Source organism: Sarcophilus harrisii, chromosome 5 (assembly GCF_902635505.1).
Source record: "Sarcophilus harrisii chromosome 5, mSarHar1.11, whole genome shotgun sequence".
Classification (NCBI taxonomy): domain Eukaryota; kingdom Metazoa; phylum Chordata; class Mammalia; order Dasyuromorphia; family Dasyuridae; genus Sarcophilus; species Sarcophilus harrisii.
Window position 1 is genome coordinate 188,202,031 of NC_045430.1, and position 24,958 is coordinate 188,226,988.

At 34.6% G+C, this 24,958-nt stretch overlaps 1 protein-coding gene across 4 annotated transcripts in view; it reads left to right on the forward strand.

Moving 5' to 3' along the window:
- The first annotated feature begins 668 nt into the window (after positions 1 to 668).
- LOC100928142 (putative RNA-binding protein Luc7-like 2) overlaps positions 669 to 24,958 on the forward strand; it is a 67,861-nt gene continuing 43,571 nt past the window's right edge. Inside the window, exons 1-3 of one of the 4 annotated variants that reach the window (XM_012551079.3) lie at positions 669 to 1,144; positions 16,294 to 16,364; positions 18,170 to 18,264. In XM_012551079.3, coding sequence (XP_012406533.1) covers positions 16,307 to 16,364; positions 18,170 to 18,264 — 153 coding nt within the window. In that variant the 5' untranslated portion in view covers positions 669 to 1,144; positions 16,294 to 16,306. Of the gene's footprint in view, positions 1,145 to 4,229; positions 4,329 to 16,293; positions 16,365 to 18,169; positions 18,265 to 24,958 lie in introns of all 4 variants that reach the window. The other 3 variants (XM_031939162.1, XM_012551080.3, XM_003771654.3) reach the window with 3 other exon arrangements.

Below are 24,958 nucleotides of genomic sequence, written 5' to 3' on the forward strand. Positions count from 1 at the left end.
AACTCCGGGGGACAGCAGCTGGTACAAGACAGGTCTCCGGACGCACCACGCCGTGAGGCTTCCCGGTGGTCCGCCCGAGACCACGGGGGGGTAAAATGCCTCCAAACCAAGGCACGGTGTGGGGCCTTCAGCGGGCGGGGGTGAGCGCCCTCGAACCCCCTCAGCCCCTGGCCTACGTCTGGGAAGCCTCTGCTTCTCTTGAGGAATTAAGAAGGGATCTGGGGGCTTCTCCATCCCCGCCCCCGCACTCCCGAAGTAGCTTTTACTCTGGAAGGAGTGAGGAGTCAAACTTTAGACCAGAAGCACTAACTAAACCGACTCCAAGCAGGCGAGCTTTTTTTTTTTAAAATATAAACTTACTCTCCCCGGACTAAGCTCCGGGAGGCACTATTTTGTTAAGAAAAAAGCTGACAGCATCAGCCGGAGCCCACGGCCAGAAAGCCAAGAAGCCCCACCCGGTAAGCTAAAATACAAACCCTAAGGACAGTTCCTGCACTAGTCATCTAAAACGAGAACCCTCGCGAGAGCTCCAAAGCGGTAGGTCACGAGCACGCGCCCCGGAGCCGTTAGGGTGGAACGCCTCCCCGGCGGGGGCGGGCGGAGGTACTGCGGTTAAGCGCCAGTTGGTGGAGTCCCCGCGGGAAACGAGTGAGCGCGAGGAGCGTGCGCGCTCATGTAGGCGGCGACGGTGGCGGCGAGCGGTGGCGTCAGCTCCTGGAAGGGGGGGGAAGGGTTGACTGCTTTTGTGGGGTGGCGGCAGCGGCGGTGGCGCCTTCCCGTTTGGCCAGTACCGTTTCTATTGCTGGAGCCGGACTGGTTGTGACTGAACGAGGGTCGGGAGAGGGGGTCGCTGCCTTCTCCGGTACATCGAAGTGAGGAGAAGCCGCAGCCCGGACTCTTTATTTTTCCCCCTTCCTCCGCCCCCTCACCGCACGCCCGAAGCGGCGGCGACTTCATCTCACCTCAACCTCCCCTCCCCCCTCCCCCGCCCCCTAGCCCTGCGACGTCCGGCTTGCGCCCCAATTCTTTCCTCACCCCGCCCGATCGCTCGCTCACTACGCCGCCGCTGCTGCCGCCGCCGCCATGTCGGCGCAGGCCCAGATGCGTGCTATGCTGGACCAGCTGATGGGCACTTCTCGGGACGGTAAGCCACAGCCAGAGCCCCGGGGTCGGGGACAAGGGACGGGGCGAAGGTGGAAAGTATGTGAAACAGAGAGAGGGGAGGGAAGGGGAGCGAGTAAGCGGTATCTTGTCCTCGACCTGCTTAGGGTGCTAGACGGCCAAAGGGGAGCCGCAGATTGGTAGCGCGAGCTCCCCCGCTCTTCCTTCCCCACCAATCGGAGGCTGGGGGGCGGGCCTGAGGGTGGTGTTTCCGACGATTGGCGGGAGCTGCTACCAATGGGACAAGGCGGGGTCGGGCCCGGCAGGTAGAAAGACTGAGGGATCGGGCATTTTTGTTGTTTTACGCTAGAGAGGGAACCTTGGCGTTCACAAACTCTGCCTGAAAGACCTTTGCCTTGCCGCTCAGGTTCCCTACAGGGCAGGCGCTTTATGGAGCGCTCTGGCTGTCTCATTCGCACAGGTTCTGGTCCCTGGGGTGAAGAACAAGTTCCCCAACAGGGAACCCAGTAATTCTTAGCCGCCGCCCTCCTGGACGTTGATTGGGAGAGAAACTTCATTCCTTCCTAGTCCCAAGGAAAGCGACTCTTACTCAGGTGTAGGACGAACTCTTAATCAGATTAGCGCTGGCCAGGCCCTTCCCTCCCTGTCTCCAACAGTATCAATTTTTGGAGAAAAATCTGACCCAAACCATGGTTTCGTGAAGTGGGTGGGTTTGGTCCCATTTTGTGACCGATTGTCGAGGTCAGTCTTTCAAAGGGACCTCCATTTTGTTGACGGACCAATTAGTGACAACAGTTGCTGTACTACTTTATCCAGCTAATGTTAACATTGTGCACGTGCCCCAAATTGAAGCAATTTGAAAACTTGGTGCCAAAATGACAGAACTTGGTGGGAGGAGGGGAATTGTTAGGTAGAAAAATATTTGTACAAAGATCAGCTAAATGCTGAAATCTAGTTTATAAAACGAATTTATGATCGAAAAGATAATTTACGATAGTTTTTTCGAATGTGATCAATGTTTGCTGAATTCGTATTCGTTTTTTAAAATTAAATCCAAGTGAAAGGCATCTTGAGTATAGTTTACAGTCTTTGACCCCGCTCCATCTCAATACCAAAACACAAATTTCCATCAAATAATTAAGTTAATTGATTTGAAATTAAATAATGTATTTTCTCATTGTAGTAAAACATCTTGGGTTAGAGTAAAACTATTACTGGAAATTATTTCTTTAGAACAGCTTTTTCTTTCATTTATTTTAAAAGAACATTGCCCAATTTTACGAGCTCAGTATTTATTCTTATTTTTTCAACCTTAAAAATCCATAACTTTGCAAATTATGTTTAAGGGAAGGCATTAAAAGACATCTAGACCATATGTAACAGGACTTTATCAGATTATTTTCGGAGGAGTATGCTGTGGAGGGAGAAATTGGAGAAGGAAATGAGTTCTATTTGTGTTATATACCCAGTTGTTTTTTTTTTTAATTGTCAAGTTTTATATGTCAGGTTAAAATATGTCATATTTTGCACGTGTTTTATATGTGCAAAATACTTCTTTAGTTATTAGATAGTAATTATCATCTTGTTGATAGTTTATGGAAATATAAAGAAACTTTTGTAACTTACTTTTTAGTTGAAGATACCCAGAAAGGTTCTTAGTTTTTTGAACATTCTTATTTTAAAGGAAATATATAATGGAAGTAATACTCAGTATGTGCACTTACAGAAATAAATGAAGTCTTAAAGTTCACTTAATCACAGCAAATCTTAATTCAATTTAGCAAACATTTATTAAGCATTTGCTTTGTATTGACAAGACAATGGATCTTACATAGAATTCCTAACTGTATGTTTCTAAGTTAAGGAGAAGAGGTGTATCAAAGTCACTACTTTAGTCTTGCAAAAGTTACTGTGACAAGAAAGAATATAAAAAGATATAAACACACACACAAAAAAAAAAATCCCAAGTTTAATTCTGAACTAATTTAGTATATCTGTGGCTTGTTCTGCAGAAATGTAATTGCCTTCAACCCTACTTCAATTTGAATGTGTTTCCTTTTTTGTTATATCTTTATTATTTTTATCCCTTATTTGAAGATTTTGACTTTGTACATATCTTTAAAAATCAACTATGCATCTAGGCCATAAACAGGAACATAGGCCTTTTCAGAAAAATAAAATATTTTTGTTTTAAGTTTTTTCTTTTGTTCATGCAAATTTTAGATGAAAAAACTTCCTCCTTTCCTCATTATTGAGTGTCCTTTGTTTGGAGATATACGTGTTTTGATAGTTTCATGATTCAAGCTTTAAAATAATTGGAACTGTTCTTTTATAGCAGTTAAAATGAAGTTATTATTAGATACATTCCTGAAAAACACCATGTAATTTGAAACCATGTATCAGGAAGCATTAAGTTTATGAACTTAATTGGTAGTGGGGAAAACAAATGCAATTTACTAGGACTATTACTGGGTCCCTCTGAGATGGGAATGAGAAAGACAAAAGTACTAGAGAAAGGGTTGCAGAACAGGTAAATCACCTAGGGTGAAGTCTGTTCCCTTTGAACATAGAAATTGGCTGTGAAGCAGTTTCTACTCTACCTTGGAGAAATGAGGCCCAAAAAGGATGAGAAGAATTCTATCATATTCTACTTTGGTGAACCAATCTCCTAATAAGGTCTGCAGGGTAGGAACCCAGATTGGGTATAGGCATTGTAAAGTGTACCTTGTTTTCCTTCCCAGGATCTGCCAATTTAATTTGGGTTATTACTTAACTAGCCCTGTAAAGTGCTCACACAAGCACACATGCACACACACACACACAGATTCTTAGATGTGTTCTTTATACACTTTACTCTGAAATCATTAAATATAGTTATCAAATTCCAAAAAACCTATTTGAGCTCTTCTAGAAAAAAGGATTTTGATTTGGGAGAAAGTAAAAGTACTCTGGAGTTTGGATCACTTCAAGAGGACAGGTCTAGTTTTGTGGGCAACAAGAACATATTGGGTATCTGGAAGGAGGGAAAGGGAGAAACAGTAAAGTGATTTCTTACCAACAAGTTAAGAGGGCCAAAGACAAACTGCCTTCTTTGCAATTTTGCCTAGGGCCCTGGTGGTGGCAACTGCCTGTGTGCCACTGAAAATCATCTTGGTTCCTAGGTTACGATGCCTGGCATACCGCATAAACGAAAAGCAGGGTACCGCGTGAGTTGAAACATTGGTCACTATATAAAGTGGGTTTATATACACCAGTGTAACTGGGGGTCCAGCTCTGTTTGGATTTATTTATTTGTTTGTTTTGATAAGGCCTTGTGGGCTAGTGAAAAGAGCACTGACCTGAGAATCAGAAGATCTGATTTTCTAGTCTAGACTTGACCCCTAATTGTGACCTTGGGTAAGTTTAACTTTTCTACTTCGGATTTAGAAAAATCTAAAATGGGGAAAAATAATATATTTGTTTTCTTAGACCGAATAGTGAATGATACATGTGACTTGTGTATTCGGAGTTCTTTGGAAGATAGGTTCTATATGTTGTTATTTTTTTTCTTCAATACACAGCATAACTTTTGCAAGTTCTTGTAAGATTTTGTTATTTTTTGCAAGGCTACTTATACTGATGGAAGAGAGGAGTTGTCGATATTATCCCAGAACCAAATAAGAGAGGTTGATTATGATTTTTGTCCCAGTAGGTTTGCTTTCCAGATACATTCCGCTTGTATTCTTATTTAAAATATTTGTGTTCCCACTTGATGGTGGGAAACTTCTAGATAACAATAGATATGAAAATATGAAGATTAAAAAATGCAGATTCTATATACACTTATCTATAGAACAGTTGAATATCCTCTAAAGGGTTTTAATATTTGTGCATCAGTATACAGGGTATAAAGGAAAGGGCACTAAACTTAGAAAACTATAGTTTTGAGTTTTGCCACTTAATTTTAACATTTGTCAGGTCTGCTCTGAGCTATGGTTTCCTCATCTGTGAGTACAGATTGCCTATTTTGCAAGGACTAGGTGACATAGTGGATAGAGCACTGGGTCTGGAGTCAGGAAGCCTTGAGTTCAAATGTGACTAAAGACACTTGCTGTCTATGTGACCCTAGGCAAGTCATTTAACCCTGTTTGCCTCAGTTTCTTCACTCCATTATCTTCACTAAGAAAATCCCAAATGGGGCCATGAAGAGTAGAGCATAATTGAATAACAGCAGTTAACATGGTTGCTGTATTAAATGAAGTAATAGTATAAAAGCTTGAAGCATCTTTCAGCTATTCTATAAACAATAGTTTCTAGATAGATATGCCTAGAGATTTCACTAGGTTAAACCTCCTGTGCCAAAGAGAAGAAATTGAGGTATCCTTGGTTCTTAATCCAGGGAGGTCTAGGAAGGATGAATGAATAACAGTCTCAGGGTGTGTATATTGAAATGAGGGCTTGCCAAGAGGTCTGTGCCTGGCTTCAGCTAAACCTTATAAAAATTAAATCTTGTTGAGAGGACACAAGGTTGGTCTTAGTGGACCTCACTGAAGATTCTAAATCTCTTGATTTTTTAAATAACCTTGGTAAACAGCCAAAACCTATAAAGAACGGAAAGTTAACGTTTAATTCCCAACAGTTAATTTTTATTTAAACACTTGCCCCTTCCCCTTTTAAGGGAAATCTCTCTAAAATGTCCATACTGTCCTGTCTTTGTAATACTGCAATCCTTTGATCATTCAGGAACATCATTTATTGCTGGTTCTATAGATATTCATACAGATTCTATAGAAATTCACAGGTCTTCAGGTTAAATAAATATGATAAAGTAGTGATATTTTGGCCTTGCTTTTAGTTATTTGCATAATTTTGAAAAATAATAGCCATTTTTATATAACATGGCTGCTTTTATACAGATTCACTTATTACATTTTAGACAAAAACTATCCAAAAAAATCAATGTTTTTAATTTATTAGAATTCGAAAACATCTGTTAGTGGTTTTGTTGTTGTTGTTGTTTTTAATCACTAACACAATTACCTGTGTTAGACTCATCAGTTTCAACTTTCTAATGTCCTACTTAGATTGTGATATGTGAAGGATTGTCTTTCATTACTTTAGGGATTTATCCTAGTTTCTTTAAGGCACGCTTCATTAACAGACATAAACCTTTTTAAAAATTAGACATTTTCATAAACATGGCTCTAGATCATAACTTTTTATAAACGCTTTCTTAATGTCTTTTAAGAATTACAAGCTTACAACATATTTAAAATTGTATGTCTGATGTTATGACTTTGAAATCCTTATATAACTTGTATGATTAATCAACTTTCTCATAAAACTGGTCAGTAATATTTCATATTTTGAATTAGTACGTTGGTCCATAAGTCGAATTAATGAATATACAGAAGAGTGTCCAAAAAACCCCACAACCTGATAGTAGCTGCATTTTTCTTTGAGGTAAGCTCTGTGGTTATCTAAAATAAAATAGCTTTGCTTGCTTCAGAGAAGCCATTGGTTTTGAGAAGTTCTTTTTTTTTTTTTTTTTTTTTTGCTAAGGCAATTGGGTTAAGTGACTTGCCAGGGTCACACAGCTAGGAAGCCTTATGTGTCTGAGATCAAATTTGAAATCAGGTCCTCCTGACTTCAGGGCTAGTGCTCTATCCACTGCGCCACCTAGCTGCCCCGAGAAGTTCTTTTTTTTTTTTGGTCATTCTTTTATTAGCCTACATAGTATAAACAATGGACAAATAGTGAAGTTTTTAAAGTTCCTGGTGTATTGATGTTTATTCTAATCAAGTCTTAGAGAAATTATAAATCTCTGATTCATGGGTGATAGTATAAATATGGGCTGGGTAGGGGAGTAATCAGGACTGAGAGAGGCATAGCTTCTTTACTAGGCAGGTTGGTAGAAATAGGCATTTAGCCTAGATTAGTGTACATGCAATCATTCATTCAAAACACCAAGGACCAATACTATTGAAGGATTTAAGCAGACAGAAGAAACTTAGTAGAAGATTCACAACTGGCTTGTCAACAAAAATGAACAGAAGGAGGAATAAAAAAGTTGACTGGAACCACCAGTGGTTTTAGGAATTAGAGGGACAAAAAAGTGGGCCTTAAGAGTATTATACTGAACCAGAGAAAATCCTTAAAAAATCCAAGGATTTTATGTAGTTCCTATGGAGACAGGAACAAATCCAACCATTGAAGATGGGGTAAAGTTTGTGACTATTGCTGACTGGAACTTGTAACACTAGCACAGACAGGTAAGATTTAGTCATTCTAATTTTAGTCTACTTAAACTGGGAACAACTGGAATATTATTCTCTCAGGGAAGACGAATTCAGAGAATTGGGAAGAATTGCATGAACTGTTGCAAAAATGGGGAGGGAAAATCATACACAATGACTATAACCATGTAAGTTAAGAGAATATGAAAAGGCAATAAATTAGGTCATAGAACATAAATTATCAATTGAAATAACTGGTAGATTAATTTTTAATGGGGAATATTTTGGAATCATTTTATATAACAGTAGCTGGTATGGTTAAATTTTGTATATTATAGACAATTTTCTTCAGCAGTGTAAAACTGTATAAAAATGAGTTCTCGGAAAAAACTACAAAACTGACAGAGCTTCACATGCTGTTTTTATGGAAAGACTTTTTACTTGGAAAGCTTTACCAGACTGGCCTAGGCTATTTAGAAGTATCTACAAGTGAGGAGATGGAAGAAAGACAGTCTCCTTAACACATTTTCTTACTCCCTATTCCCTTCAAAAATTGGAAATACCAAATAGAATAAATATGACTAAAACCACAAAGGAGAATAACAGTGGGTAAAACAGAGTGTCAGTTACAGTAAACTAAAATAAATTTTGTGGAGCAATTAAATCAATGAACATATTTAATGTAATAGAGATGGAATAAGAAACATAACATATTCATTAAAACTTTTTCAAATAGAAGAATAATTTTTAAAATGAGTAAGAATTAGTACTAGCAAGAAAATCACAAATTTAAATAAAACAGAAAATAGAAGAAATAAATCAAAAAAACATTTGTGTAGTCGTTGCCATGTCCCGGGTATAGTGCTAGTAACTGGGGATGTGGATGTCCACTTTACCACCACCATCCTCAATCTACCTCTCACTTCCCAAAAAGAAAAGAAATATTTACTCTCAAGGACTTTGGGGGAGGGGGAAACAATATGTACATAAACATAAATTTATGCAGAATAAATACAAGGTAATTGAGATAGGGAAGGCACCAGCAGATTGGAATATCAAAAAGGCCTCTTTGTGAAAGGCAGTTTTAGCACTTCATCTTTTCTGTCAATGAATGAACAATGAACACATGTTTCAAAGTGCAAAGAATAAGGAAGATGATTATAAGAAAAATTAAGCAGTTTTTAAAAAATGAAATACATAAAGCTTAATTAGGTCCATAACAGCATTCCTCTGTGTTCCTTTCTGTACTTTTTTCCTCTGGGAATTTAAAAAAAGGTCTCTTACTCATCCCACCTCCTCAGGCCTCCCTTGTAAGAAATACGCATAATCAAAAGAAATCAATACATTGGCCATCCCTGAGAATTCATGTCAGATTCTGTACCTCACCTCTGCCAAGAAATGAGAATTATATTTCAGCATCAGTCCTTTATATTCATGATTGCTTGTTTCTTTAGTGTCTTATGTAAATTATTCTCTTGAGTCTCTTTCTTATTCCTATCAGTTCATCTAGTCTATCCATATTTGTTTTTTCTTTCAGTACAAAACTATTACATTTATATACCATAATTTATCTGTCTTTTCTCCAATTAATAGATATCTTTAGTTCTTTACTACAACAAAAAGTGCCACTATAAATATTCTTGTATATCTAAGTCCTTTCCCTCTATCCTTAAATTCATTGGGAGTACCTATCTAATGATACTTTGGTCAGAAGGTATATAGTTTTTAATGTTTAGGATATAGTTTAAAAATGATTGAACCAATTTACAACTTAATTAGCAGTTCAGTAGTTTGCCAGCCATCCCAAAAGCCCTGCAAAAATTTATTTTCTGCTTTTGGTGTCTGCCGTTCTTGAATGAGTATGAGGTGAAACATTGAGTTGTTTAAACTTCTATTTATGTGATTAGTGAGTTTCACCATTATTTTTTTCATATGAGAATTAATCTCCTTGTATCTTCCTTCATTTATCCAATGAGGAATTGAATTGTTTCTTAAATGGGGGATTCTGAGGTGGAAGAACTCATTCTAGGCCTGAAGAATTGTCAATGAAAAACTATGGAAAAGAAAGATAAAAGAGGACAGAGGGAAGAAATGAAGCTAGAATTAAGAAATTTAATTGGGGGGCAGAGATAATGAGTAAAATAACTGTGTGGAAGAAATCTTTAAAAAAATAAATCATAAAAACAGTCAAAGCGGACCAATTGAAAGGTTTCCCCCAAAAGCTAAAATCATTTGTTTTAGTGAACTGCTTCTGCTCAAAAAAATTTTGATTTCTCATTTAGCATTGAGCCAAAGTCACCATAATAGAGTCATTGTATGATATTTTTGTTAGAAATTACCGATAGTGGTTTCAGTTTTGTTCAGTTATAAGTAGTGTCAAGTAGTGCTCAGTAGTTTTTTTTTTCCTTCCTAAAACAAAATAATTTAGTTAACTGTTCTTTTATTCAGAGAATAAATGAAATAATAATTGACAGTTACTTTTCTCTTTTAAAGTTAGCACAGCTTTCTTGTGCTTCAAACCTTTTTGCCTTTTATTGGATTTAGGAATCATTGTTGGCTATTTAATGATATGTAGCTTTGTTTGATACCTCTTCTATTCTGCTGTAACACTGTTTTTTATCCATGGTATTCTTGCCTCTTTCTTGTGAGTTAGTGATGTGTAAAGTCTGTACACCATTAGCCTTGGAGGAATCCAATCGCCTAAAAGGCAGTGAGGAGGTTGTGAGAAGTATTAAAAGCTTTGACTCAGGAATGCTTAGAAAATGAACTATACAAGGATGCCGTGAGGGGAAGTAGGGAACATAGAAGTCAAACTGAAGCTGTGGCATAGCATGACAGAATTGTCTGTCCCAGGCAAGTATGCCTGTTATAAAATCATGGATTATCTAATCCACACCCCATAGTTGACCTAGAAATAGCATGAAGTGATAGTAAATATGTTTATTAATCAAGAAGTATTAAGCCCTTGTGTATGTGACAATAATTGTTTAAATGCTTAGACAGTGAATATAATTTCTATGACCTTGAATTCTACGACCTATGACTAAAAATACAGAGGATAAAATTAACTGAACTGTCTGATATTTTGTACTTCTCTTTGAAGGAAAAATAATTGAGTTTCTAAGAGTTTGAGTTCTGTATTTGGAATGAGAAAGCCTGAGTTTAAATCGTGCCTGTTAACTTTTTTTTTTTAATTTTGGACAAGTCATTACTCTATTTTAAATAATTTTTATTTAAATTAAATAATTAAATAATTTTAAGAGTCATTACTCTATTTTGCAGTGACTATTTCTTCATCTTTAAAATGAGGGAATTGGCTTAAATACTATTTTAGATCCCTTCCAATCTTAATTTATGAATTTGAATTTTTCAAAAAGTGAACTAATCCTTTATGGTTTATGATTCTTCACCTGCTATTTTTTCCTAGTTATAATGTGTGGCTGTATATATATATATATACACACACACACACAAATCCTCTCTTCATATGTGACACATATATAAATAAACATGTACATAGTTTTCTGCAATATGTTCCTAAAAATGAGACTAAAATAATATTTAATAAAAACATAAGTATTATTTAAATAAATAATATTCCTAGCTAATGTTAATTAATCTTTATTAGTGATATAAGTGATTTTAAAGCTGCTGTTATAATATTTTGCAACTTACATAGCAGAAGCAGCAGTTTGAAAAAAATCCACAATAGACCCCTTTTGAAAGTGAATAATCACTTGCCAATTAGTTAAGAATAAGTCATTATGAACAAGGATAAACAGGACATTCATGGCAGTGGAGTGATTTGGAGTTAGATGGAGTTAATTTTGAGTAAGCTGGTGATAATAGTGGTAAAGTTGACTTGAGTTCAAGTTTTGTGGTTGATGCCAACTGCTTCTATGAACCAGAGCAAGTCAGTTAATCTTCTAATGCCCCAAGCAACTCTGTAATATTAGTTACAGAACAGTTGTGCTTCTATTGGTGACTTCATACAACAGAATCACCAGAAAAAATAATTGAATAGGCTTTGAAGAAATCAAGGTGGGTAGGGGAAAGGTAGGATATGTAGATAACAAATCATTTGAATTTTGTTTTGTGGCAAGACAGAACTGGAGAAGGATTGAAGAATACTTAGCAAAGTGGAATATAGAAATCGCGTGAGGTTGGTTGGTTAATTGTAGATATAACACTTTTATAAATCATCTCTAGTAGCTTGCTGTAGTTCTGCCTAAAGACAAAAGACTGTACTACACTCTTTCAAAGTCTTTTCCTGTCTCATTACTCAATTGAAATTGTAGAAACTGATCAGAGATTTTAATGGTAACTCTTAGGTCATAGTCAGTTGCCTGATATAGTGATATAATACTGGAAAAGATGGATAGTAAGAGGGAAGTTCTCCACTATTGTGTTTTTTTGTTTTTTTTTTAATGTGAAAGTTGTTAGATATGCTAACTTTTTTTTTTTTTTAAAGAACAGTTGAGCTATATTATTATGATTCTGGTCTGCTGTCCATATTCTTATGTAGGCTATAAGCAAAAATTGGAGCTTATATTTTAGGATAGCAGGAAAAGGATTATCCTTCCTTGTTAATTTCTTGAAGAATTTTAGGTAAGTTGGCAGAAATATTTTTAAAAATAGGCACCTCAGGGTAGGTGGTACAACAGTTTGTTGATGAGCCTCGGGAAGAGAAAAGGGAAAATAAAGTTGATGGGACTCTAGTCCCAGAAAAGCTTACAATGTTGTTGTCTTGTGCTGGAGAAACCTTAGTATTATGTGGAACTGTGCTAAATTTCTAGCCAGAGTACCCAGAGTTCGGATTCTGGGAATGTTATATATTCTTACCTCCATGACTATAATTAGAATCATTTTTTTTTTTCTTTCTATAAAATGAAGAGCTTGAATGATATATCAAAGGTGGTCTGTTCCAACTTTAAATTTCTGAACCTGTGAGCCTAAATTCAGGATCTAATTAGGTAATCCTAACTAGACTTTCCTTCCCTTTGGAGTCCTGTCTATATAGAATAACCTCCTCCAAATGGTATTGTTATATGAATGCCAACACAAGTTTTGTTGAATTGCTTGAATAGTTAACAGGTACTGGCGTGGCATGTGTGCTAAGCTTTGTGAAGTGTTTGTACAATCCATAATTATCCCATGGCAACAGGTGGGAGAGTTGTTTTTCTAGTCTAGAATAGGCTAAAGGATTTTTTTTTTTGAAATAATTTGATCCTTCTGGTCTTTGTCCTGAAATTTTCTACTGTCTTCACTTTAGGCAGTATCTATACACCATTCAACAGTTGGAAAAATTTGGATCAAAACATATTTATTTCAATATTATTTTATTTTTCCAATTACAGGTAAAGATAGTTTTCAAAATTCGTTTTTTTTTATTTTTTTTATTTTATAGAGCATATTTATTTTTTTTTCCTTGTTTTTTTTTTTTTTTTTTTTTAATAGCCTTTTATTTACAGGATATATACATGGGTAACTTTACAGCATTAACAATTGCCAAACCTCTTGTTCCAATTTTTCACCTCTTACCCCCCCCCCCCCTCCCCTAGATGGCAGGATGACCAGTAGATGTTAAATATATTAAAATATAACTTAGATACACAATAAGTATACATGACCAAAACATTATTTTGCTGTACAAAAAGAATCAGACTCTGAATTATTGTACAATTAGCTTGTGAAGGAAATCAAAAATGCATGTGTGCATAAATATAGGGATTGGGAATTTAATGTAATGGTTTTTAGTCATCTCCCAGAGTTCTTTTTCTGGGCATAGCTAGTTCAGTTCATTACTGCTCCATTAGTAATGATTTGGTTGATCTCGTTGCTGAGGATGGCCTGATTCATCAGAACTGGTCATCATCTAGTACAAAATTCGTTTTTTAAAAATTAAAGCTTTTTAATTTTCAGCACATATGCATAGGTAATTTTTCAACATTAACTCTTGCAAAACCTTGTGTTCCAATTTTCCCCTGCCTTCCCTCTCCACTCCCTCCCCTAGATGGCATGCAGTTCAATATATCAATATTCATTTTTGTAAGATTTTTAATTGTAAATATTTTTCCCTCCCTTCTTTACTTCCCTCTCTCCAAGACAGAAGGCAATTTGATTTAAGGTTATATATGTAAAGTAACTTTAAACATGTTTCGATATTAGCCATATTGTGACAGAAAAATCAAAAAAGAAAAACCATGAGAATAGAAAAAGCAAATTCCCCCCCCCCCCAAAAAAAAAAAAAAGTGAAAATACTATGGTTATTTCCACATTCAGTCTCCATAGTTCTCTGAATGAAGATGGTATTTTCTATCCCATCTATTGGAATTGTATTATATCACTATATTACTATATCAGAAGAGCTATGTCTGTTATAGTCGATCATCACATAATCTTGCTATTACTGTGTACAGTATTCTCCTGGTTTGCTCATTTCACTCAGCATCAATTCGTATAAGTCTTTCCAGGCTTTTCTGATATCATCCTGCTCCAGATGTTTGTTTATAGGTAATGTGAAATAGTGTATAAATGTGTCTGAATAAAATGTGCCTTTTTATTTTTTTAAATTTTTGATTGGCCCTCCACTATCTGGCCAATATTTCTTCTGCCTTATCTTCCACTCTTCTTCTGTGGGAGCTCTCTGCTTTAGTCTAAGATACTTATTCCCTGCATATATTCTTTTCTTGTCATTTTAAAGTTATTTTTTTCAAAATACCAATCAAATTCTATATCCTCCATGAAGCCTTTTCTGAACCACCTGATTTTTGGTGAATTTTCATTTCTCATAAGTCTTGTAGTGACTATTGTTTCTACCATTCTTTTAGAATTTCTCTATATTCCCTTGCATTTTTATTTATTTGTCCCGTTTTTTCAGCTAGGTTGTAAACTCATAGATGAAGTCTCTATCTTATATTTCTTTGTATGCCTTAAGCCACAACACATAATTGATTTTCTTAATGACAATTTATACACCACTTTATTAAAAAGGATCTTTTTTACTTAGTTTATGGTGGTATTATGGAATTTTGCTTAGAAAACTCAGTTTATTAATGGAAATAACATTCTGTAGACTCTGAAGTTTCAAGTGGTTACTGTTGTTTACTCTTAGTTGCAGTGGAACCAGGGTCAACAATCAATTATTAAACATCTTCTATATGACAGTGTGCTAAGCTCTCAGGTTATAGAGAAAAATGAAAAAACAAAACAAAACCTCTGTCCTCAAAGATTTTCTTTTTTTCTATTTAAAGAATTCAGCATGTATCTAGATAAACAAAGATATTTGAGGAGGAAGAAAGTGGATTACTAAGTATAGCACTTGAGCTGGGTTTTTGAATCAAGCTAAGGATTCCAAGAGTGAAGAAGAGAATATTCCCTAGCTTTGGAGAATGGGAGGAATGGAGTGCCAAATTCTGGGAACTATAGACCCCTTGGTGGGAACATAGCATCAGTGAAAAAGTATAAAGTGGAAAGAGAAGACATAATCAGGCATATGATTATAGAAGTTTAGTTAGAGTAGTTCTGCCAAAAGGAAAGCTTAATTAATTTTTTAAAAATGCATTTTTAATGCTAGTAAATTTAATTCTGTGGTATTTGTGTTATTATAGCAAGTCATATAGTAAGAGTTCAATCTCAAAGCTTTCCTCCCTGGGGGAAACCTTGAAGGCACAATTTTCAAATATTGCCTTGGGGGCACAAATGCTTAGCAGGGCTCTAAATATCTTTTTTTCTTCCCTCTTTTAAAAAAAAAATGTGGGCTATTTCATTTAGCTCTTTTGAAAAACATGGTTTGGGCCAGATAACTTGATTGAAACTGAATCTACTACTAGTATTTTAAAATTCTTTTTACAATTTACCTTATTGGTTTCAGCATTACTACTTTCAGTGCTTAACCCATAATAAATTCTCAAATACTGCATTTCATGGTAGTGTAGCTAAATTATATTGTAATAAGTAAACTTTAAAACAAGTTAAAGACACCTTTAAAAAAGCAATAAACTGATGCTCTTTGCTAATCCCAATAAACTTTGTCTCTATCTCATACTGCTACAAGTTTTATTTTGTAGCTATATAAAACTTTTAGTATCCTTATAGGAGAGGTTAATTATCTAGATTCAATATGTTAGCTCCAGTTATCTGAGCAATTAAGATTTATGGGGTACCCATGTATATATATATCTAGGGCTAGACAAGACAAGAAGTTACCTTTAAAATACTATTTGATATTTTATGGCAGTAGATCTTTTTTAAATCCTCATTTGGATATGATAGCTTTAATTCATAATTGTGATTTTATAGATTTTTAAGCCAAGTACAAATAAATTAAATTTAATGTTCATGCTGCTTAAACATCAACATATTTAAATGCCTTTCTTGTTAGTGAAACTAGGAAATTTTAATTCGTACACTCTGGCCTGTAAATACCCTAAAATTTTAGGTTTAACAAAAAGCACTGAAAGAAACTTAAAATAATAAAACAATCTTAAAGATAATCCATAAAAGAACTATTGTTTTCTTCCTAACATATCAATATATTTGAGTATAGATTTGGAATACTAATGTGTGTTTGCTTAGCTGTAAAATGCCTGCATGAAAGAAGTGGCGTTCCATTGTGAATTTATTGTAGTGCAATTCCAACTTAAGCTTTTAGGCTTTTTATCACTGGAAGATGAAATAATTATGCATATGATTTTTCATCCCAGTTTGCCTAAAAAGCAAGAATCTCTGGGCTCCAATCTGGGACTTCTATCTTTGGTCAGCAGTATTATTATTTGGGGCTTTTGGTGATTAAATCAGAATATTTTTTTAAAAACTTGATTTTGTTCACTTCTGTTTTCATATACGACAATCTTTACAGTCAACATGTACTTCTAGATGCTGTGTTGAAATTGCTGGCAGAGTCTATTTATTCTATACAAACTGAACAATCTGGCCCCTTGTTTTATTTATAAAGGTTCAATGTATCTATGCCTGCCTACTTCAATCTGCAAGGGAGTATCAGAAAGGCCCCGCAATCGCCGAGCCGTGAGTTATCACTAACTTTTCAGATGTGTTAATGAATGTGGAACAAACCAGTTGTGTTTAAAAGGAGAAAAAAAAAGGACCCCCAAAATAACCATTATTGTAGTAGCAGGCGTGAACACTAAAGGGATTAATCCAAATTGTGGGGATTAAAAATAATCTATTAAAACCAGAGACTAGCCTCTAGAAAACCTATTGTTGAACTGCTCTGAAGCCATCACGTTAGCCTGTGAATTACTGGTCTTGATATTGATATGAACTGTTTACAAATAAGTATTTTGTTAAAAGTTTGGTTAACCAAGTTAAAAACAATTTGAACAAAATCTAGCTCATCTGAAATGACAAATGTTTAGTTGCCTTCAAATAAACAGTTGTTACTATCAAACTTAGATTATATAATGGGGATCAAGGCAATGAATTGAAGAATCTTATTTTGTTATTTAGATGTGAAAATATAATAATTGGGATCATTGAATCATTTCATAGATGAATGTTATTAGAATGGTCCAGGCTTTATGTGAAGTGGATAGGTATTTATGTTTATAATCATAACATTTATCCACCTTCTTTAAAATACTTTAAAAGCTTTAGGAGACTGAGAAGAATAGCAAACTGAGTTTGGATGGTTTGGTACCAACAGTTGCTTTTGCTTCAGTAATTCACCAGTAGGTTTTCACTTATCAGTGATACTCCCCAGATTATTAAAATTTAAGGTTTAAATTTCTCAGGGCTTGTCACTCTGTATCTTCAGAGAAAAATGCCTTAGGAATGACCTCATTTCCTAAAATGGAATGTCGTACTGAAAATTCCATTATGATTTTTTTTTCTTTTTTTCAAGGAGATAAGTTTCTTTAAATCAGTAACTGTAACATCTGCACTTTATATTATTAAAACTAAAGTTGCCCACCTGATTGTTAGATGGATTATTAAACTTACAATTGGACATCCATATTTGGTAAGCAGGTGATGCTTCTGCTGCTGTAGGAAGTGCAGCTTGTCAACAAGAAGACAGAATGAATTTAAATGTTTCCAGCTTGGCATTGTAAAGCACAAGAGTACATAAATTCAGTGGTATGGGGCTTTTGGAGGCTTTTAAAATGATGTTGAATTTAGGCAATGTTCCTTTGTTTGGTGTGTAAGTACTTCTTCCAGGTTTGTACACTCTTAAACACATTATTCTACCTTCTCTAAACCCCCCTCTCCCCAACAGCAAAAGGGAGAGACTGCAACTGGAACAAAATACTTGAAGAAATGGCGGCTGGGGTTCAGTGGGGATTCGCAGTGTGTATGCAGTGTTTACAAGATTCCTTTTTTATGTTTTGCAATTTTAATGTACAAGATTTTAGAAATCAGTGTTTAGTGTTGAGAAGACCTTCAACACCAGTAGATAAAAGCTATTCTAGTGACTTTGCCGCTCACTTTGTGACCTTGGGCAAGTCATTTAACATTTCTAGGCCTCAGTTACCTCATCTGCAAAATGAGGATGTTGGATTAATGATCTCTTAAGGTCCCTTCCAGCTCTAAATTCTGATTCTGTGAAGTATACCCTATTTATTATACTGCATTTTTTTCCAACTTTGACTTTTTGAATTAACATATTCATTAATTTTTATTGGAACTGCATGTTGTCCATTATAGTTTGCATACTTCATTTCTGGCATAGGACGTTATATAAATCAGCTTATGAAAGACTAGTTTTTTTTTACCTATTATATGTGTATATGCACAAAGAAGGCTAGCAAAAATAGTTATCCAAAAATAAAAGTTTTCCAGTTATCTAACCTTAGTTATTACTTCCTATATTACAGGAGACACTACCCGCCAACGAATCAAATTCAGTGATGACAGAGTGTGCAAGAGTCATCTTCTCAACTGCTGTCCTCATGATGTTCTCTCTGGAACTGTATGTATTTCTTAACTCTAACAGAGCTTGATTATTTAATGATAATAAAAGTGAACCACTGTATAGAAACTAAACCTTCAATTATAATAATAGTATGTATATGTAGAAATATAGCCTATATAGCAATATATATATATATATATATATATATATATATATATATATATATATAGTAATAACCTTCTAATGGTGTTAAGAGCAGAATTAATACTTTTTATACACTCTTTCTATCACTCTTGTATTTTACATAGCTAAATTTCAGTGTGTATGTCTTATATATTTCTAAATTTGTTGTAAGAACTCTATTAAAATAGATTTCTACTATATTCAGTTTTACAATTTCTGAAATTTATAGTTATTTTTCCCTCTTATTAACCATTCAAAGAAATTTATTTGGATCACAGAACTAATTATTAAAATATTATATAAGCATTGCATTTTAATTCAGAACTATAAGTGTGAGTTTATAGTAGTTTCCTTGGTATTATAATCTTTTTGAACTTTATAGTAAAAATGTATGTTTCATTTAAGAATGGTATACTTAGATGGGTTAATCACAATGGCACAGTGAGGAAAACAGATTAATACATATCTTAATTTATACAGCTCCTGTTTCTTTAATTGAAATTAATGTGTATGGTTCCAATAATTAATTTTTGCTTATTATCTTATATAATACTGATGTGATTTAGGGTGATTCCAATTGATTATCCAATTTAGTTCAATAAATATTTATTAAGTGCCTACTATTTTAATTATTTGTGGTAGATCAACTGATGTTAAATTAACTTTTTAAAAGAGGCATTATAGAGATGACTCCTTAGACTTATTATTCCTTTCTTGATGTTACGGAGGAAAAACTTTTCATTTACATGCTACATTTGATCATGTATGGTTTTCAGTACACATAAACCTGAAAATTTTTTAAAGCGGGCATGAAGAAGTGATTTATTATCTTCTTCAGTGTTTTCTTTAAGCTGTTACAGTGGTCAGCTCTCACTTAGGAAAATTCAAAGGAAAAGCTTAAGAAAAAAAAAAAAAAACCATGGCTATTGGAAATGTGTCCTTTAAGCACATCTCTAATTTTCCTCTAATAGAGGACAAACTGATATTTTTTCGAAAAGAAAGCTTGTATTTCTTACATAAGTTTTTAAAATAATATTGTTCATTGTGAGGTCCTGTAATTTTTAAAAAATAAGGCATATAATCTATTCATTTTAATTTTACATTTAGAACTTTAATAAGTAATATTCTTTTCTACTTCAGAGGCTTTAATAAAGCTTTTTCTTTATTTACAATTACATAAACATTAATAATTTAGATTTTAATTTTTTAAATTGCTAAATTATATGTCTTCATTTTAATTCTCTATTTCATATCAAGATTTAATTATATATAAGAATTAGTTAATTCTACTGAGGCATAGTAATGCTATAAAAATTAACTCCATTTCCATAGTATTTTACAGTTTACAAAGCATTTTTACATACATATTTTCATTTAATCCTCACCAGGGAGATGTTATCCTCATTCTGTAATTTACAAAATTAAGGCTCATAGAAGTTTACCCAGTATCTTAGAGTTAATGATTGGTGGGTCTGAAGAAAAGAAAATAGGTCTCCTGACTTGAGCTCTAGTTTACTTTCTCTGTGAACATTCCATGATTAGGGTTTATGAGATTTAAGCATATAGCACTTGTTTATTACAGATTGTAGAGTATAATATGGAAAGGACTTGAAAGGTCATCTGGTCTAAAATTCTCAGGTTTATAGATAAAGAAAATGAGAGCCTGAGAAATTTAGTGACTTGCTCACGGATATACAATTAGGTTGGTGAAAGATCCAAAAGTTCATTGTTGACTTGATAGTGAAAATACACATATACAAAATAATTGATTACAACCAATTGGCACCATGGTTTTATAAGTCATTATGGAAATATCCAATAAATGTTATACAAATTCAAAAGTTTAAAACTCAAATTCCAAGGTGCAAAATCTAGTCAGTGACAGAATAAGAAGTAGAATCAAGTGTTTTTGGCTTACTATTCAATATTTAAAGAAAATTTACTACAAGTTAAAACAGCATCAAAAATCCTGGGAAAGTATTGTATATTGATTACAAAAGAGAGGACACAGGTAACTCCTGGGAAATAAAGTGGTGGAATTGAAAATGGACTGGGGGGTAATCATTAAATACAATTTGAGATAATGCTTACCAGGTTTTTATCATAAAAATTCCTTTTTGACATTATAAAATCATGGACTTTAAATATTTACATTATTAGTAGTGTCCATTCAGAAAATGCAAAAAGCTGTTATAAATGAATTTGATTATTTTTAAATAGAAAAATAATTTTAAGGCAGAGTATGCCAAAAAGAGTTGCTAGCTGGCCCTACTGAAGACATATTCTTAGAGTTTCTTGCCTACTTACCATAGTCCAAATAAAGAGAATGTTCAGGGCAATGTCAAGGAAATAATACTATGATTTTAACCTGATAATCTATTTAGCAATTTGAAAACAACTTTAACATAAGTTATTAGTTCTTATGATAATCTGTAGATAAGAGAGTCAGGCATCATGATAACCTTTTAGCAGTTAAGCAGTATTTGTCTACAATGATATGACTAAAAAATAGTCTTCAGAATCTTCATTCAGCACTTGTGTCAGGGATGCCCCATATATATTAACTGTGCTGTGGGTGCTCTTACAAATCCTTTCACTGATCAGGATCTGTGTAGTTTATTTTCTGTAACAAAAGCAGAGTTCTGTGAGCTATTCATATTTTAATACTGGGAGAACTGAGCTGTAACTGAGGTTTTTACAATTCTGTTGTATTGTCTTTCATGGAGCAGTTACTTTTTAAAAATGTCTTAAATTGATGCTCTTTTAAAAATATTACTATCATTTTTTAATTACTTCTTTGTCTCCCTGGTACTCTATACTATCCTTTGTAGACTACTATTTCTTTTAACAAATCAGTACAGCAAAACAAACATCAGCGTATCTGAAAATAATGTCTGATTGTGTACATATGCCACTTGACGAGGCAAATCATGTAGCAGCCACTCTCTTCAAATTTTATTTATTTTTATGTCTGTATTGGCCATATTGAGAGTAAAAAGCACATAGAAAGTAAAAAAAAAAAAAAAAGTATGCTTCAATATACACTCAAATCTTTTTGCAGTGGGATAGCATTTTTCATCATGAGTCCTTTGGAATGAACTGTCATGGATTGTTGATATGAGTAGCTAAGTCTTTCATATTTGATTGTCATTACAATATTACTATTGCATCATTCAAAATTTTTCTGGTTCTTCCAACTTCACTTTGCATTTGTCACATAGGTCTTTCCAATTTTTTTCTGAAATCTGCCTATTCATCATTTCTTTTTGTTGTCGTTGTTTGTTCTTTCCTGTCTCCATAAAAACTATCTGATCAGAGCTGTTTTTGGTTTTTTTTGCTCATTTTAAAGATTGAAGTCTGCTCTTAGGACAAAGAGGAAATTGTGTCAGATGGGCTTTCATGCTGCTCTGGGGCTGGTGGCTTCTTTTAAGTGCTTTGTTAGCCTGGCCAAATCCGTGTTATGCTGGTGTGAAAGATTCCCGTATTTGCCTTCTCTAGTTGCATTGGAAATCTCACAGCTAGTCTGCTGTTCCACTGGCTTCTGAACCAAGACAGAGTAGCAAATGCTGCTATATTTTTTCTAGGAGCCTCCTACTAGATTTCTTCAGCAAGTGGTCATCTTGAGTCTCAACCCCTGACAGCACTGCTCTGCCCACCCTCCTCCCACTCGATTGAGACAGACTTTTCTTGAAGTTCATCCAAAATATCTTCTACTGGAAGTTTGTTACATTTCAAATATATTCTGTTTCTCCAAAACCCATTCAGAGGCTTGAACTGGTGTTGATCTGAGGGAAGTCAGGAAGAGCTCAAAGACTGACCACTCTCCACCATCTTGGCCTTTCCCCCTATCATTTCTTATAGCACAGTAGTATTCCATCAAAATCATGTACCACAATTTATTCAGGCATTCCCAAATTGATGAACATCCCTTCAATTTCCAAGTCTTTGCTAGCAGAGAAAGAGCTATCTGACAGTTACTTTTGAGATCTATCACATTTTTGTCTTTCTATTTGCACTTCCATAAAGTCCTATTTAGTCCTAGCCAGGATTATGTCCTTTAACTGGACTTCCTGCCACCAGTGTTTCCCCTTTCTAATCTATGCTTCTAAAATAGTTTCATAATGCATATATTGTAAGATGTGATTTCTTTGGTGAGAAATCTTCAGTAGCTTCTCTTGAACACAAAAGCCTTTGCTTGTGATTTAAGGCCCTATACAGTCTTATTCCAACTTAATTTTCAATTTTATTTCACTCTAATCCTTTTCATATACTCTAGGTTCTATTTAAAGTGGCCTACTCTTTGCCTTCATGTATTCTCCTGTATCAGTTGTTGAAAGCCTTCTTTCCAGTTTCAGAGTAGGTAACCACTTCTTTTATGATAACTTTCCTGATTTCCTTTTTATTACCAGTTGAAAATTATTTCTCTTTCCTCATACTTCTTGTAATGTACTGTACCCTGAGTAACCAAGAGATGGATGTTGAATTTTTACTCTTCATGGTTGTATACAACCTTTAACACTATATTTCTTGATCTCATTAGACCTTTTGTCTTGTGTTCTGTCTCACTGCATAAGGCTCAGTCATCTCTAACAGAACAAATCATCCAAATTCCCAAAGCACTAAATAAAAACAATAAGAATCCTGAATATAAGGTGAAGACGGTAGTGAAGTATGTGGTACCTCTCATTTTCTCTTAGCAGGTACAAAGTACTTCTTTTTTTCACTTGGTTATTCACATTAGGAAAGTTGAATTTTAAATTTTATCTCATCTCAAGCTCATATAGATTTCCAACATAAATTTTAGCAGTATATTCCTTAGATTCTGTTTTAAGCAAATTACTTTCTTGTCCCTATGGAATTCAACATAATGGAGTTTACTATTCTCTTAAACTTCACATAATCTTGTAGAATTAACATTTACCTGATAAATTTTTGCTAGTGCTTTTGAAAGAGTATTTTTTAAAATCTCATTTATATTTTGCCTTTACCATTGCCTTTTGTTTTTCTATTTAAATTGAGTGTGACTCATGCCCAGAGAATTTATAATACCTTGTATCTTTAAGGCACAGTTTAAAGTACTGTTTTGAAAACACTTTTTAAGTTTTTCACTTTTCTTGTGCACTTGTGAAAATGATCATCTTCTTCCTTATCTCTTAAACAGCCAGGTTAGATCACATTTCTTTTCAAATACAACCAAAGTGCAAGGCTATGTAGTCTCCCCCTTTACAACTTGCCTGAGGGTATTTGAGTATAATTTTCATGGTTATGGGTATATATGTATATATATACATACACACACACATATATGTATCTTACTCTTAGTCGTTAGAAAGAATTCTGAAGTTTCTCACTTTTCAGAAAGAGAATAGTTGCATTAATGTTTCCTGAGTTATTACTAGAGTAAAAGTTTATCTGCTTTGTGTAAGAGATTTGTTTTAACCAAGAGCCAATATAATTTCCCAGGAAGTTTTCCTTTTAATAGCTTCATTGTTCTTTCTCCTAAAACCTAGAGTGCCCCTTATCTTCTTTTCTTCTTCCTTGAAATTAGAAGATTAAAAAAATCTGTAAAGGACAAACTATAAGGGAAAAGGCCATCAAAATTAGAAGGGATTTTCCCCTAACATGGTACCAGAAACAGAGGGAAGTCATCCTATAGTCCTTTCTCATACAGAAGCCAAGCCAAAGGCTCATAAGTACAATGTTAAAAGTTGCCTATGATTATAAAAAGTAAAAATCCAAATAGCCCTCACTTCCCAGTTACTCACACTATTACAGCTTCATAGACAGCTGAAGTATCCTCAGACTATTGGGCCTAGATGCATAAACTTGATTCACCATTCTGACATCAAGTTTCCCCAGAATCTGATAACTCTCAAAAGATGCTACACTTGGAGCTGGAATGGCCTCAAACATGATTCTCTCTGGCCCATCATTCTATAGCTGAAACTGTGGCTGCCCCGGGAGGCAGGGTAACTTGCCAAAGGTCACCCAGGTAATGAAGGAGCTGATTAGAACCTAAGAGTTTTTTCCTCACAGTACTATTCTACAGTAAATGGCATTGCCAAACAGCAACAGGCCAAACAAGCAGGCTGTAAAAGAAGCTCTTTTACAAAGAATTGACCAAGGTCAACATACTGATAATCTTCTCTTTCACAATTTGCCCACAAAGACATATTCAACTTAGAATGCTTTGGTTGTTGTCAGCCAAATATGAATTATTGAAGTCTTAGGTTGCCTGTTCCATGTACAATAAAACTATGGAAGGGAGAACAAAAGAAGTAGTAGCAAGGAGATGAGAGAGCTTTTAATACGAAAAAAAAATCTGCTACTTCCATGGTTCCAATATGAAATTCCAATATTTGAAAACACTCTTGGCCAGTTATTACAAGATTGCATGGAAAAAATAAAGCTTTTGTGAAATTCAAGAATGAGGTTTGATGTTTAAATATAAGCATTTTCTTATAATAGCAATGTTACTAAATTTTACATCCTAGAGAGCTAATGCAGTATAAAATGCTCTCTTTTATATGCCTCTTGAAACTGATAACCAGCAGTTAAATATACAGAA